Genomic DNA, 15,997 nt, shown 5'->3' on the forward strand with positions numbered 1-15,997 from the left:
TCTTTTCTTTCCTTCCATTTCCTTTGTTTTGTTCCCTCAGCTTTCAAAGCCATCTCCCATTTCTTAACACTGTTGTCTGACTTAGGCTACCTGCCTTCTTGTTCATGAAAAATCATCCGCTGTGAATGGGCCTAAGACAATGTCCCACGCATAGCTATTAGGTTCTTTTGGTAGATCTCAGTAGCCACAGTTGTTAGAGGCGGGTGACGGCTAACCACTCTTCCAAGAGTTCCCACAAGTACAGGTCACAGCAAAGCTAAGATGCAGAACAGCTTCTGCTACAGAAACAGACATTTATTAGTAAGTAGGCACTTATAGCTTGTTCTGGAATCTTTATGAAGTTCCAGCTCTTGGTTCTTTTAGGTACCAGAAAAATGTCTTGCAAAAAAGGTTTTCCAGAAGCAAATATGGCAGTATTTCAGTGGCGGAATCCGCCTTATCGTCTGTGAGAATTAGACAACTAAGATCTGTTAGGAATCAATAACAGCAGCCAGTTCATATGGTCTTGCGTTGATTAAATGAGCTAATACATTTACATCTCTCAGAGTTGGGCCAGTCAAAAATGTGTTAGTTCTTATTATTACTATTATAATGGCACCATTTCTTAAAGTAAAGTGTGAAAAGCATCTTAGATTCACATACTCTATTCAAGTAGAAGGAAAGAATGTCTATAAAGTATTTTGGCCAATCCACATATCTTGAATGTTAATGATTTCACCAAAGAGAACCCATTCCTAACCTCCATTACACCATTTGACAAGCCATTTATTTCACCAATGATAGCCTATTTCCAACATACATCGTAATTAATTTACAAAGTCACATCATGATTGGAGATGATGATAGTTCAAGGCTTCTAGAAGCCACCTCTGGCTTCCATAATTCTGGCTGAGATGTAGGAGCATAAATTCCTGATGAAGGCAACTTACTCTCATGGGATACAGAACAACACTAACAAACATTCATATCACACTGTCTTTGCTGAAATATTGAAGAGTAAATTACAGGCAGCTGAGCACCATGTCTCCTCCAACGAATTCTTCAGTCACCTAAGACCAATTTGTCAGATGCTGCCTCAGTTTCCTTTCGATAATGCACTTCCAACCACAGGGACTGACCACCTGAAGAGACACAAAGAATAAGCACAAGCTTTATTTGTTCCATCCAGATTAGGCATGTGTTTGCTCACAAGACTTTTCTCTACTTTCTGGACAAAGAATTGCTCCTTGCTCCAACAAATTACAATCATTTATAACAGATATTGCAGCATCAGTATCACAGCATCCACCCCAGAACCTCCTAGGTATTGCAAAGGTGCCCTAGACATCTGCCTGAAACACTACAGCTACAATTTCTTCTTTTGAGGCAGCCATAAATATTTCTTCTTTAGCTCTTGAGACTCCAGTAAAACTGAGATTTCTGGCCTATCCTTTCCCTAACTTTGCCTTTATCTCCCCAGGCCAAAGACAATATAAGACAGACAGTGGAGCCTTTTCTTCATTGAACGCTCTGGAAGGTTCTTCAGAATCTTCTATATTTATTCTATTCCTATTGCTTTAATTTATACAAATCTCTTTGCAAAGTCCCAGCCCCATCGTTCCCTATTAATCAAGAGAATAACAAATAGAGTCAATCCTCATTATTCACGGATATGAATTCACCTCCCCACTAAAATTTGTAACCCCTAAACCAAAACCACAGGGCAATTTGGTGATCATTAACAGACATACACAGAGTGGCAAAAAATATGAGTCCCTGACAGCTACGTTCCCAGCTGAGGTCAAACAATGCAACACTCCGCCTTCTTGTTTCAGCTCTTGTACTGTAAACAACTGTCCTTTTTGTGATCTATTTAGCGCCATGTTTTGCACATTTTCGTGCTTTTTATTGGTGATTTTGCTGTTTAAAATGGGCCCTAAACATAGTGCTAAAGTGCTGTCTAATGTTCCTCAACACAAGAAGCCTGTGATATGCAGAGGAAATAGGTATGTCAGATAAGCTTCATGCAGGCTTAAGTTATAATAGTGATGTTGACTGTGATTTCAGTGTTAATGAACCAACAATATATATTAAATAAGGTGTTTTTAAACAGAAAAACACATAAAACAAGGTTGTATATTGATCAGTGGATGAAAATGTGGTGACCAGAGGTTTGCAGGAACCTAACCCCTAGGAGCAATGGTCCGGTCTTCACTAATTTAGTGTTTCTGGTGACTTTTTAGACCGTAACTACTGGGAATAATGAGAATTGACTGTATGTACTAAGAAACTAACTTACATTTCACATATGCTGGGCACTAGAGGGAGTACAAATGAAGATTTAACTCTGCTCTCCTCCAGGAATCCATCTAGTTGGGGAGGGAAGGACAAGTCAACCCCATATATGAGGGTATTGGAGAGTAATGCAATGCTCTACATCTCCTATAGACGGAAGGGAACTGAATGAATGGTGCAGGCTCAACAGCTTGAATACGTTAGACCTCTATGGGAGGAAAGACATAATGCCTTCATAGTGGGGCACATATGATATATTTTAAAGCACTCTCACATTAAATATTGCATTATATCCTCCCTGCCCTGTGGGATTGTTAGGAAGGATAGGAACATGACTATTTTATAAAGGAAGCCACGGGGCCTCAGGGAAAGGCTAAGTAACTAATGTGACATAACCAGTAAACGGCAGCGCCCAGAATGCAGTGCGGGTTTCCTACCTCCTAGTCTTCTGCTGTATCCATACAAACACCATGAAATATAAAACTCAGAATATGAACCTAGAGTCCTAAAACCACACTGTGAGGATTTTCCTCTTCTTTTCCTTTTGAAGCTCTACCTGCTACTTTAAAAATGAATACTCACAACCCTTGACTAGTGAATTAAAATACGTATGCTAAAATAACTAAATGAAGAGGAAATGGCCCGAGGATCAGGGTGGGAACAGTACACAGTGGAAGGTGCTGGATTTGGGTTCTGTTGGTCTTTGAACAGCTGTGGAAAGTCGGGAGACAGACGTGGCATATTTAAGTACATAAAAGCACCTTCTGTAGCATGGCTAAGCCATTTCAATTACTGAACAACTGAAGAATTATCTTTTTAGTAGAATCACATAAACTTTTGACAGGAATGCGAGATGTCAGATTCCTACAGATTTGATTTGGTGGTGCCTGGTCACTGTTTACATGGTGACCATCAGACACCCAGGGTCATCTCTTTGAATGGACTAAAAAGCAATTTACAAGTCTAAGTGGCCACTTGGATGAGTGGCTAATATGAATAAAATCCTTCTAGAATTACCTTCTTTTTCAATATGTGACTTTATATTTGTTGATATAAGGGATTAGGTAGATGGTGAGGAGCCTGTGGAAAGTAGGACCTATACATAGTTGTTTGCCTTTGTTTTTAAATAAGAATAAAGACAAAAAATGTCCAGCCACTAGACATGTCAGAGTTGCTATCACCTTTTGGAAACCTAGGAGTGTTTCAGTCACACGGGCAAATCTTACCTGCCGGCCTCAGTGCCTGTAGTCCTTGCCAAGTGCACTTGCTGCGCTAGATTTTTACCTTTAAGTGTGTGTTGGCTTTGCCGGTCTTTCAACCAGGCTGCATAGTTTCCAGTTAAAGACACTGCATTTCACCAGTAGGATATAACTTTCCTCACTTCCTTGGGAGCACTAGATTCAGAAATTTTTGTTTCCGATGCTAGTTTCCTTATGAGACAGGATAAAAGGAAGAACTCCACCCTTAAAAAAGATCATCAGAGCTGGGCTTCTATAGAGATCTGGGGAGCCCTTAAATATCCCTAAATGTTTGACTGAAATACAAGCAATCTCATTCGTACTATTTCTCTCTCTGCTGTGCTATTTCCCACCCGTCTTCTTTCTCTCTTTCATTGTTCCTTTTTCTCTCTTCCTCAGCTGCCGAATTCACTCATCCTTTTTCCTCCTTGTGTGTTTTAGTTCTCTGCACTTCCACTGCCCTGTATGGGATATAATATTGTAGTGGGGAATGAGGACTCTTTGTTATGAGTAATATGTGTAATTAACAGATCATCAAAACTGATGCTTGAGTAGATGGTGTCAAGCCATATTTAGCAGATCGGGTTTGAACACCTGGCAGAACAAGTTTGGTCCAATAAAAAGAGCCGAATTCTTTCCCTTTTAAGAGCTCTCAAGACACTGGTTACATCTAAACCATAGGGGTAGAGGAAGGGTGCCATTTGCCATTGTAATTCAGACGGAGGGATCACCTGGTAGAGGAGGGAGAGTTGCTTTTTAGGTGTTCCCCGCATCGCCGTGCACGTGTCCCTTTGATGTGTGGAGAATGCATGAGAGGCAAAGCAGGGCGATTTTTGTGGGAAGCTAGACCAGCCTCCCTCGTTACATAGGCTCGTCCTCTGCATTGCATCCGAGCTTCAGTGATTTGCTGTTTGGAGACTGCAGATTTGCATAGAGCCCCTCGCTTCGCCAGCGTGTGTGGTTTTTCTTTTCTTTTTTCTTTTTTTCTTTTTCTTTTTCTCCCCCCCCCACCCCCGCCCCGCTTCGTCTGCTGCTTCTTTTTCTCAGCTCTCTTTCCCCCGTTCGATCCCAGCTTCCTTCATAAGGGTGCACTCTTGCTTCTGAACCCCTCGCCGGGCGTAAGTGTCAGGAGGCGGCGGACGCGGAGATTGCCTCGGGAGCAGGCGATGCGCGCTGCTGCTCCGCGCGCTGCCCGGGGGAGGCTGGCGCAAGCGGGCGAGCCGGCCGGGGCTGAATGGAGGGAAGAGGCACCTCGATTCCATGGGGTCTGCTTCTCCCTTGAAAGGAAGTTGGGCCGGCGAAGTGGCCTCCCCAGTCCTCACACACAATGCTAAACGGATTTACCTAGTGGATTCGCGGTGGATGGCTGTCATGTAGAAGTGAGGACCCTCCGGGAGGAGCTTTAAACAATTTCCCCGCTCCCCACCCCTCGGCACGCACTCTCGCCCGAAACTCTTTGGGAGTATCCTCTCGAGAACCCGGAGCCCTGGAAATCTGGAAGCAGCCATCCGCTCCGCGCTTGCTGTTCCCCGGGGCTGCCTTTCCGGACAAGCCCCTCATCGGCTGCATTCGCCTTGGCTATGTTTCGGATTCTTTGGGGTGCAAGGCACGGAGGACTCCAGGACCCCGAGAAGACTGTCCGAAGGAGGGAGAGGATGGGTGATTTGGCGCGGTGAGGCGGCCAGCCCCGCAGCCCACCCTGCGCCGCCCGCTCCCCGGCGCCCTCTCCCCTCCCCGCGCCCCAAACTTTGCCTCCCGCGGCGGCTGCCCCTCGGCGGGCGCCCTGCCATGTACCAGAGGATGCTCCGGTGCGGCGCCGAGCTAGGCTCGCCTGGGGGCGGCGGCGGCGGCGGCGGCGGCGCAGGGGGGCGCCTGGCCCTGCTCTGGATAGTCCCGCTCACCCTCAGCGGCCTCCTAGGAGTGGCATGGGGGGCTTCCAGTTTGGGAGCGCACCACATCCACCATTTCCATGGAAGCAGCAAGCATCATTCAGTGCCTATTGCAATCTACAGGTCACCGGCATCCTTGCGAGGCGGACACGGTGGGTCTGCGATGCCAAGTTCTCGCGGCTTACTCCCTCGCTCCCCTCTTTCAACCCTGCGCTCGCTTCTCGGCCCCTAAGGCTCAGAGAAATGGGAGCGCGAGAAAGGGAGGTGCATTTGGGTGTGTTTGGTGGGAACCACTTATCTCTTTGAAGACAATAGAAAGGGGATGGGGGAAGGCATCGCGGGTGTTTGTGGTGAGGGGTGGGAGGGGCGTTCCTTGTCGGGGTGCCGGGAGGAAGACGTGGGCACCTGTTAAAGGACCATCCCTGGCCGGGCGCCTGGTGCCCGCGGGAAGGGGGCGTTGCTAGCCAGAAGGTCACTCGGTGTGGCCGGATGGGGCGCCGCGCTCGGCTGAGGGACCTGAGCGCCAGAGAGAGGAGGGCTCTGCAGAACCTTTTGTCTGTGCTATGCCTGCTGCCCCACCTCCTGCCCATTTTCCCTGGCGTGGGGGAGGGAGAAGTTCCAGCCTGCACATTCCTCCAAAGTGTGCCCAGACTCCAGTGACAATGAAGCGGTTGGTTCTGGACTCACTCAACAGGAGGCCAATCTCTTTTGCCCCCACCTCTCCCACCTCTTCCTTTAATTGGAGAAGGTAGGAGGGTAACTCAGGCACCCTCTCCTACTCCGGCCAGGCCCTACCAGGCTGGGAGGGGACCTCTGAACACCATCCCCGTACTCCCAGCCTACACACATGTACGCTTCTTTTTTCTTGTTGACTGGGCTGAGTTATTTTCTAAATAGAGCAGAGAAAGGCTTGGGTACCCAAACCCACTCCCTGAGGATCATGTCTGAAGGCTGTTGGGGTAAGGGAGGTCCTGCTTCCTCCTTCTCAGAATTTAGTGCTTCCCAGGGAGAGTAGGTGGGTCAGTGCTGCCTGGTCTAAGTCAGGAGGTCTGCCTGGAGGAAGGTAATTTAGAGCAGAGAAAAGCTGTTCTCTTCACCCTCCTTGGTTCCTTTGTAAAGAGCAGCATGTGGAGAAAAGCCTTGCTTGGCAGGTTTCTTCTCCAGAGTGACCAGAAATGTAAGACCAGGTTCCTCTCATCTTCAGATAAATACCTATTTCAGATTCCCCGAACTGCGAATAAATAAAATATCGAACTGTTTTTGTCTTTCCCCGCTCTCAATCTTTCTTCCCCCTCAGTATAAAATCTGTTACATTAAAAAGCAGGGTGCAAGTTGAGAACACTCTCTCTTCTATCCTTTCCCCCGACTTTCCCTGAAGCGCCCCTTCCTCTTTCAGACTTGGATCAGCTCTGGATGCTTTGCTCCTTTCTCTACGTAATTCCTCTCCCCTGATCAGCTGCTGGCTATACCAGGATGGCCCTCTTCCCCAGGGACAGGCTTTCTACCTGGGGACAATTCTGGTTAGATATAAGAAGCTATAGCCGAACCTAACCGAAGAGAGAAACATCTCCTTGGCAAATCCTCTTTAGGAGTGGCACAGGGACACACCTCACTGTGGATCCTAGGAATCCCTTCCCTTCCTTCACCCAGTTCCCTCTCAAGAACTCTCTCCAGTTAAGACTGGCTGGGATGGAGACCCGAGTGATGCCCCAAACCCCGGCTTCTTAGCTGAGAGCCCTCTGAAACAGTAAGGAGTTTCTGTTGCTCTCACCACTTGCTCACAGTATTCTAGGAGCTTGTTGCTGCCTTTACCTGGGTGCATCTCTCACCCACTGCCCTGCCTTTGTGCAGAATTGTGTGAGTTCCGGGGGAGGCAGGCCAGCCAGGACACAGGAGGGGCAGACAGAGCGTGGGTGGGTGCGGTGAGCCAGATGGGGGTATGCGAGGGGGTGGGGCGCCTAATCGTACCAGTGGGAAGCTCTTGGCTAATAATCTTATATGCATAGTAACTTCTTTTCTGTGGCTCTGCCTCTCCCCAAGGGATGAGGCGGCTGAATGGGGAGAGTGCCTGGGGACGTGGGGAGAGAGCAGTGAGGGGCCCCTGCCGCAGAGTCACTCCTTCCCCGACCACTGCAGCTTCGACCCCAGTCAGGCGCCGTCTGCTGGTCTCCACCAACATTTCTTTCCCTCCAGAATACAGCGGTTGTCTCTGCTTGTGAATGTAAAACCAGGTGCATCTATCACTGAAAAAGAAAAAGGAAAGAAGAATAGTAGAGAAAATTATATGTGAGCAGCAGTTGGTATTCTTCTTTGGGGTCAGAGAACTTACTCTTTCCTGCGAAGGGTCTCTTGTAGGGTCATATTTATTTGTTTTTGAAACTCTCACCCTCCTTGCACACAGTGTTTTGGAGGAAGCTTCCTAATTCTTTTTGTTTCTTTAAATCAGAGGAGCAAACTTACCTGTCAGGAGCCAATTCTCCAAATAAAAGCTGAGTGTGAATTTTTCATACTTCATCCCTTGAAAAGAGAGAATTAACTCTGACTAGAGAACAATCAAAGAACATTAAGAATGCAATAAGCCTCTGAGTGTGGGGGATGGAGAGATGTGAGTGAGCGGGGATGCAGAGGGGCTGAGAGTGGGGCAGACAGGGCGATGGCTTAAAAGAAACCTAATAAGAAAGAGGTGATGTTGAATTTGTTGGGTCAATAAACTCCCTGAATATTCAGCTAATTAGACAAAGGGTCCACAAGGAAACAGTCTTTGAGCGTAATAGATGAGCGTGAAGGGAAAGCACAAAGGTGAGTGCCAGTAAGATAAATTCCTAGGTTAAAATCAAGGCAGGTGTAAACGAGATTTAGTTCAAAATTTAAGACTATTGCAAAGATACATATGTAGATGAAAAAATGAGCCGGGTTTGGTTGTATTAGAATTCCTTGGAATCTCATAATAGGGGAAGCATGTATATGCTTGAATGTGTAAAAGAAAAATCATGTGTGGTGTATGTTAGGGAATAAAATTGAGTCTACCCTCTAGGTTTTGAAAACTGCTGGGTTGACTATCCAGGTTCATTCTTCTTCATTTTCTCATCATGCCATGCTTCATTTGCACTATTATGAGGTGTCACTTACAAGGATTGCAGGGAACTGAAAGCGCTCATGGCTACCCGGAGCATCTTTGTGCAAGCTGACCCAGTTGCAGAGATTATGATGAGGATTTTTAAAAAATGCATATGAGAAGCAGGTTTTGAGATCACTGCAGGATCCCATTTTATTTTGCATGTACTTAAAAATATAAAGGATGAAAATACCTCTATGGAAAAATGACATTTTCACCAATTAAATAAATGGAGAACTGTGTGACTGTAAATGATTAAAAAGCAGGCCTGCTTTTAATTAAGAATGCCGCTTAAAGCCAGCAAGAGTTCAGAATAGACCAGTATGCTCAGTATTGCTTTCGTGATGTGCCATATGTGCCAAGCACAGAATGATGTTAGTGCAATGATCAGGTTCCTGTCTCTGCTCCCGGCTTTCCTGAGTACCTCTGCATACTTTCAAAAATTGACTTAGAACCTCTCAATAATTTCAGGAGATGAGGGAAGGAGAAAGTCATCACAGAACTGAGCATACCAGTGCCAGCCAATCTCCCCCTACAAATATGAACTCCGGAAATTAGACTGCCATGATTAGCTTATACTATTAAGGGGCAAAAGGGCTTTCCCGGAAGGGAATGTTAACAGATTTTAAAAGTATGGTCTGTAATTGAAGTAGCCCAATGCTGTTATATAAAGGTAATAATTATATCTGGAATTAATAATGTTTCTCTTTCTGAGGCACTTTCATACAGGTACTAAACTAAGAGGAGTGGTGGGTTTTGGAGGGAATTTGAGTATCATTTTCCTTGTAGGGATACTGAGGCATCCCATAGATGCACCAAAAAATAGAGCCAAATCTCTGATCACAAAGGGGAACTAGAATCAAGCCTTTGTGGTCCATAGTCTAGAGCAATTCCATGAGCTCAGAGGGTTTGAAAGTTGAACTGAGAGGGTCCCCCATGCCCTTTAGTGGCTTATCTCTTGGAGTAGAAATCATTACAAGGACCAGGGCCAAGTGTTTTCTTTCCAGCCTGTATTAACAATAATTAATACTGTAAGAGAGGCTGATGGCACCTCACTGGTGTCCCATGGATCACTTCATTGATTCTGGTGAGGAGGTTTTGGTTTTTCTTTTCTTTTTCTCGGAAGCAGGAGTTTGCTATTAGATACACGGATCCCTTTGCTCTTTTGTCTAGAAACCAAAAGAATTGGCAAAACCTTTTACAATATACTTGACTTTCTTGTGTTGAAGAAAAATTTAGCTTTTCTTGTAATTAATTCATATGTGTGACCCAGAACATTTTTTGGCTATGAATATGCTGCTGAAAGAGATATTCCTACCCCACACCTCTTCCTTACTTTGGCTTCTTGGCCAAAAATGTGCATCACTGCAATGCTATTTTGGACAAGATGGGCAGCTAATATTTCTGGAAGAATCTTTGAATCAATCATGGTCTGTGTGTTTCATACTCTAGGATAATTTTTGGTTGCCCTCAACTTTAATATATTTATTTCTTAGATTATCCATTTATTCAGTAAATATATAATATGTGCATATTTTTGTGTTTGTGCACCAGGTACCATAGAAGGCCAGGTAATAATGGGGATAATGGGGGGAGAGGTGAGAGAGGAGGAGCCAACATACCCAAGGCATGACCATCAAAACAGTTTACAATTTAGGGGGCTGGCCTGGTGGCATAGTGGTTAACTTTGGGCACTCCACCTTATTATTGAGATAATTAATAGCTCAAAAAACCAACTGTGTCTTTCATTAAGAAGAGGCAAACAGGGGCTAGTCTGTGGTCCAGTGGTTAAGTTTGAGTACTCCACTTTGGTGGCCCAGGGTTTGCCGGTTTGGGTGCCGGGCGCAGACCTAACACCACTTGTCAAGCCATGCTGTGGTGGCATATCACATAAAAAATAGAGGATGATTGGCACAGATGTTAGCTCAGGGACAATCTTCCTCAAGCAAACAGAAGAAGATTGGTAACAGCTGTTAGCTTGGGGCTAATCTTCCTCACACACAAAAACGTTTACAATTTAGTTCCAAAACTCCAAGATATTGTTAAAAAGTGGTAACCTTTAAGAAAACAAACAGAACTTGCTCTTTAAAAATAGGTAGTCTCTGAGCATAAAAGCAAAATACATAAAGTTTATGTATGTGTACATTCATCTGGGATTCAACATGAAATGATCTGATAAAGATATCAAAACAGTTAATTTTATCTACATCACTTTATATTTGTTCTGTAATATTAATGTTTTGAAAGAGCTCCTTGCACAATTGCTTTCTAATAAGTTGCTGTGTAAATTTCCTATAACAAAACAAAGTCTTTTATTTTTCAAATAGAGATAAGGCTTGTTTTGCAAATTTATTTAAGACAGGGGATTTAAATTTACACCAATGTTTAAATGATTGAGACAGCTTGGTCTGGTGAAGATCGTCATCAGAAACATATCTATGTGAAAATTTGGCCACTCCACTTACTAGCATTCTGTAAATTTACTAAGCTACTTATCTTCACTGAGATTGTTTTCTCAATCGTTAAAATGAAAATACAGTGAGTTACAGCTCATTGAAGAATAAGTGAAACTATGAATTTGATGAGTTCCCAGACTATAATAGGCTCCCAATAAATTTTTGCTTTAAAAAAAATAGACATTTAGGTTGTTTTCACATTTTGGCTGTTTTGAAGAGTGCTACAGTCAACATGGGAGTGCTAATATCTCTTTAAAATCTTGATTTCAATTCTTTTGGATAAATAACCAGAAGTGGGGTTGCTGGATCATATGTTAATTCTATTTTTAACTTTTTGAGGAACTTCCATACTGTTTTTCGTAGTGGTTATACCATTTTGCATTCCCACCAACAGTGTACAATTCCAGTTTCTCCACAACCTCCTTAAAACTTATCTTTTCTGATTGTCGCCATCCTAATAGGTGTATGGTGATATCTCATTGTGGTTTTGATTAAACGGATAAAGAAAATATGGTATATACATACAATGGAATATTATTCAACCTTAAAAAAGAGGGATATTTTGCAGTATATGATAACATGGATGAACCTTGAGGACATTATGCTGAGTAAAATAAGCCAGTCACAGAAAGACAAATACTGCATAATTCCACTTATATAAGGTATCTAAAATAGTCAAACTCATGGCATCATAGAGGGGAATGGTGGTCCCCAGGGGCTGGGGAAAGAGGAAATGAGGAGTAGCTAATCAACGGGCATAAAGTTTTAGTTATACAAGATGAGTAAGTTCCAGAGATTTGCTGTACGACATTGTGCCTATAGTTAACAATGCTGTATCATACACTGCAAAATTTGTTGAGGGTAGACCTCATGTTAAGTGTTCTTACCACAATAAAATAAAATTTAAAAAAGTTAGAAGAGATTTCAGAGAGAAGACACATGTAGTGGAAAAAACAGACCTTGAAATCAGGAGAGCCGAGTCTAGTCCTGATTCAGCCACTTAATTGCATGACTTCTGGAATTCAGTTGCGGCTTTGGAGATCAGTTCTTTTCTAGCTGTAAAGTTTGAGGAGCACTTTCCTTTCATTTTGTAGATGTGAAGACAGAGCTCTAAATAATTTAAGTGAACTGGATTCATAGGGTCACAGCAAATTAATAGCAGAGCTGGAAGTAGACCCTATGTCTTCTAACTTATCTTCTCCTCGTTTGGAATAAATGGTCTTCTAAGGAATATTCCTCAGCAGTGGGGAGAGTCTGCACTGATCCCTCCATGGTTTCACCTGAACGCTGAATAACCTAGGCAATTCTGTCTAGGTGATTAACTCGGATTAAAACCTTGGTCTTTGAGTAGAGAGTAGAGCAAACAAATTTAATTCATGTAGAGAAAATCACCTTTGCTCGGCTGTTATTCTTCACCATAGTCAGCCATCAATGACTCATTTATGCTACATTGTGTGCCTCTATTTAATGAAAGACAGAGTTGGTCTTTTGAGGTATTAATGATCTCAATAATAATGTTGAGCGTTACTTTTTATACTATTTTGTCATTCATATGCTTGCCTTTTTTTAATTAGAAGAGATCATTTCCAACTTTGAGTTCTAAGTTTCCTTTGGTAATAAGGAGCTCTTAAAATCCTCGTTCTCTTGTCTTTTCCTGGAGCCTTATTGATTCTAAACATACTGGAACTGGAGATATTTTTGTCAAGATAGTATTCAGGTCCCTTAAGCCAGTTGTCCTCATCATTAGTTAGAAGTGGCTTCCTTAGGTGCACAGCAACAACAGTGTTGGGGTCAAGCTCCAGCTACTTGCCTAATACTTGCCTCTCAACCAAAGCTCTAAGGAATGTCTCTTAGAAAAGCACCTGCTTGCTTTACTTGGTCATTTTGCCCAGTCTTTTTTGGGTTGTGTAGAGTGTAGATTCTCTCTCCACAAATACCTTGCTAATAGCATTTTTAAATATTCCATTCTTCTGCAAAATGCAGGATTTTTTTCAGTATTGATCACATAGCAATGAATTCCCTCAAGCTTTTGACAGAACTTAGTAAAAACAGCTATATTTTAAGTATATATTTCTGTGGCACCCTGATGTCAAATGTCTCATTTAATCATCCTGGCAGGGCCTATGATCACCATTTTGCTGACAAGGAAACGGATTCAGAGAGGCAATGATTCTGCCAGGGTCACTTCATTAATAAGTGGCTGTAGTTCTTTTGGTTTTCCACTGCCATGTAAGAGGCAGAGGTTTGAAAAAGAATGCTGCATTTGAATACAGGCGACCTGAATTTTGTCCCAGTGTCATCATTTTCCAATTCACTTGGCCAAAAAAATTGTTTCTTCATTAAGAAATAAATTAGCCAAAAGAAAGTAGCTAACTCTTATAGTTATTAAGAATTTCAAGTGAATATGGATGTGAAATTTATATCTCCATTCAGGTAGAATTTTAGTTAATATTATATTTTTATACTTAGCTGAGAAAAAGGAGTAAGGTGAGGATAGATTAACAAATGGGGCCGTTTTCAAATTTAACTTAAAGTATTAGATGCAAGCAGTGATGAATAATGTTATTAATCAAATAATGATAATAAAATGCTTTATGACTAAAAGATGGTGATTCCTGGACAAACTTCCTTTTAATCACTAAGTGTATAGGCAGATAAGAAGAACCTGCTTTGTCAATTGTGTGAACTTAGTGTCTGTGGGATTTGTGAAGTGGAACTGAGCTGGCATAGAAAGGTGTTTCTCTAGTGTATTTTCAAGATGCATGGTTCTGTACACAATGAGTTTTACACGAAATTTCTACTGCAGTCATTTTAGTTGTGAAATTCAAAATGTTAGACCTTTTTGGCTATGGGATCACTGGTTTAAATGTATTGTATAATCTGACCCACATTTTGTTTTTTTTCTTAAAGATTGGCACCCCAGCTAACAATTGTTGCCAATCTTTTTTTTTTTCCCCTGCTTTTTCTCCCCAAATTCCCCCCATACATAGTTGCATATTTTTTTTTTTGGTTGTGGGTCCTTCTAGTTGTGGCATGTGGGATGCCGCCTCAGCATGACCTGATGAGCAGTGCTATGTCCGCACCCAGTAGCCAAACCCACGAAACCCTGGGCTGCCAAAGCGGAGCGTGCGAACTTAGCCACTCGGCCACGGGGCCGACTGCCTGACTCACATTTTTTAAAAGCAAGGTTATGTACTTTACTATATATTCATGTACATATTTGGTGTTTTTTTATATAAGTAAATTGACGAGAGAAAGTATTATGCTATATCCAAAAATTAACAACTAGAAAAAAGCAAAACATTTAAGTAAATGATAAGGAAGTGATTTTTAATGTGTAGTAAAATAGAAGACAGTGACATTTACTGGCTTGGATATTACTTCTGCATAGTTGTTTTGATTGTCTGGGTTGCCATTGGACTAACATTGATACACGTAATTATTTATGTGGTTCAGCCTGTCTTGGCTATTAGTTACCATCTGGCCATCATGACATATTTTTCTAGATGACTACAGGATTCAGAGCTGCTGAAGAGAAGTGGTATTTTTGATGCTTCCTAAAACTGAGATGATTTTGGATTCTGAAATCTCTAATTTTAAGTTAAGATTGAATTATCTGAAGTGTAGGTAGTTACACAGCATAAAGCACATCACTATGAGTGATTGTGATGCTGTTCTAAAAAATACGTTCTGGGCAAATACGGAAGTACTCTGATAGTATCCAGTTAGCACCTTTAGTCGGGCATGCAGCAGGACGTTTTAAAGACCTGTGTAGTTTTCCTGATGAACTTCCCTTTCAAATTTTTCAAGATTTTGTCTTTCTTAATCTGATAAATGCTCTAGTTCGAATCTATGTCATTTTATGTGTAGTTTATCCTTTTCAGTTATCAGGTATGTTATCGTCTGATGTAGAGAAATAGCGCTGGAGCATGATTAATTTAAATACCTCTGGGAAATTTTGCCTAGAAGGTATATTATAGAAACTGAACTTTCTATTTGTTTTGCAGGGCATGGTTTAGTAGTCTATTTGTTGTATCTTTCATGTTGATTTCTGAAAATTTTGCCACATTGGACTATTTATGCCCATGTACTCATTGAAAATTGATCATTTGCTACATTACATCTTTCCAAAGTTGAATTAATGAAATTTTTCTCAATACTCTAAGCTACACTTCCTTGAAATTCATACTTAACATTTTCAAAATTGCAATGTACTGTATCACTCCTTTTTTTGGTGTCTACTGTCGAAGAATTAACATATGCTGGAATAAGATGAATAATAAATTAATCTCTGTCAGCAAAGTGGTTAATTGGGCATGCTGTTATATATGCAAATAATAGATTTGTTTTCCTCACACGTTCTTTTCCTTGGGATTTGTCCTAAGTGAGATAAGAGAGTTTTTGATGCTGCTGTGGACAACATACCGTAATCAAAAGTAGAACACCGCTGATGGCTTTCTGATAAACATCTTTATACAAAAGCTTTGTGTTTTAGTATATACACAGGTATTGATTGTCTGGCTGCCTTTGTAATGACTACAATATATAATAGTCTATTTGTACTTGCCAGTAATAAACTTTTGCCTTAGTCATCTTATTTTTAAACATAAAACTTTATTTTTACGTTTTAATAAAGTAAATAAAAAATTTAATTATCTTTAAACAAGAAATTAATTCAACTCTTGGCTTATAGTGAGGAAGTGACTTAAATATTGTTAGGTGTATTTCACTATCCTAAAAAGGCTATGTAGAGAAAGAACTAGGACTACATAAAGTGACAGTAAATGGCCAATTGCATCATTTATTTATTGAACAACCACTTACTGCTTATTATACTTCAGGTATTATTCTAAGCGGTTAACAAAATATCAGCTCATTTAATCCTGGCAACAACTCTGTGAGGTAGGTGCTATTAATCTCCCATTCTTCACATAGGCTATTAAGACACAGCAAAGTTAAGAAATTGACAAGCTTACAAAACTAAAATTGTGGGGCCTGCATTTAAACCCAGGCCACTCACTTGAA

The 15,997-nt window shown here is 41.9% G+C and overlaps 1 protein-coding gene across 48 annotated transcripts in view; it reads left to right on the plus strand.

Annotated features, from left to right (window-relative positions):
* Positions 1-15,997, plus strand: part of NRXN1 (neurexin 1) — a 1,068,408-nt gene that overhangs the window by 662,886 nt on the left and 389,525 nt on the right. For 2 of the 48 annotated variants that reach the window (XM_070573970.1, XM_070573971.1), the window contains exon 1: positions 4,179-5,553. The exons of 44 other annotated variants lie outside the window; for them this stretch is intronic. In XM_070573970.1, coding sequence (XP_070430071.1) covers positions 5,301-5,553 — 253 coding nt within the window. In that variant the 5' untranslated portion in view covers positions 4,179-5,300. Of the gene's footprint in view, positions 1-4,156; positions 5,554-15,997 lie in introns of those variants that run through there. 2 more of the 48 variants (XM_070573969.1, XM_070573967.1) reach the window with 2 other exon arrangements.

The sequence above is a fragment of the Equus przewalskii genome, chromosome 14 (genome assembly GCF_037783145.1).
Source record: "Equus przewalskii isolate Varuska chromosome 14, EquPr2, whole genome shotgun sequence".
NCBI lineage: Eukaryota > Metazoa > Chordata > Mammalia > Perissodactyla > Equidae > Equus > Equus przewalskii.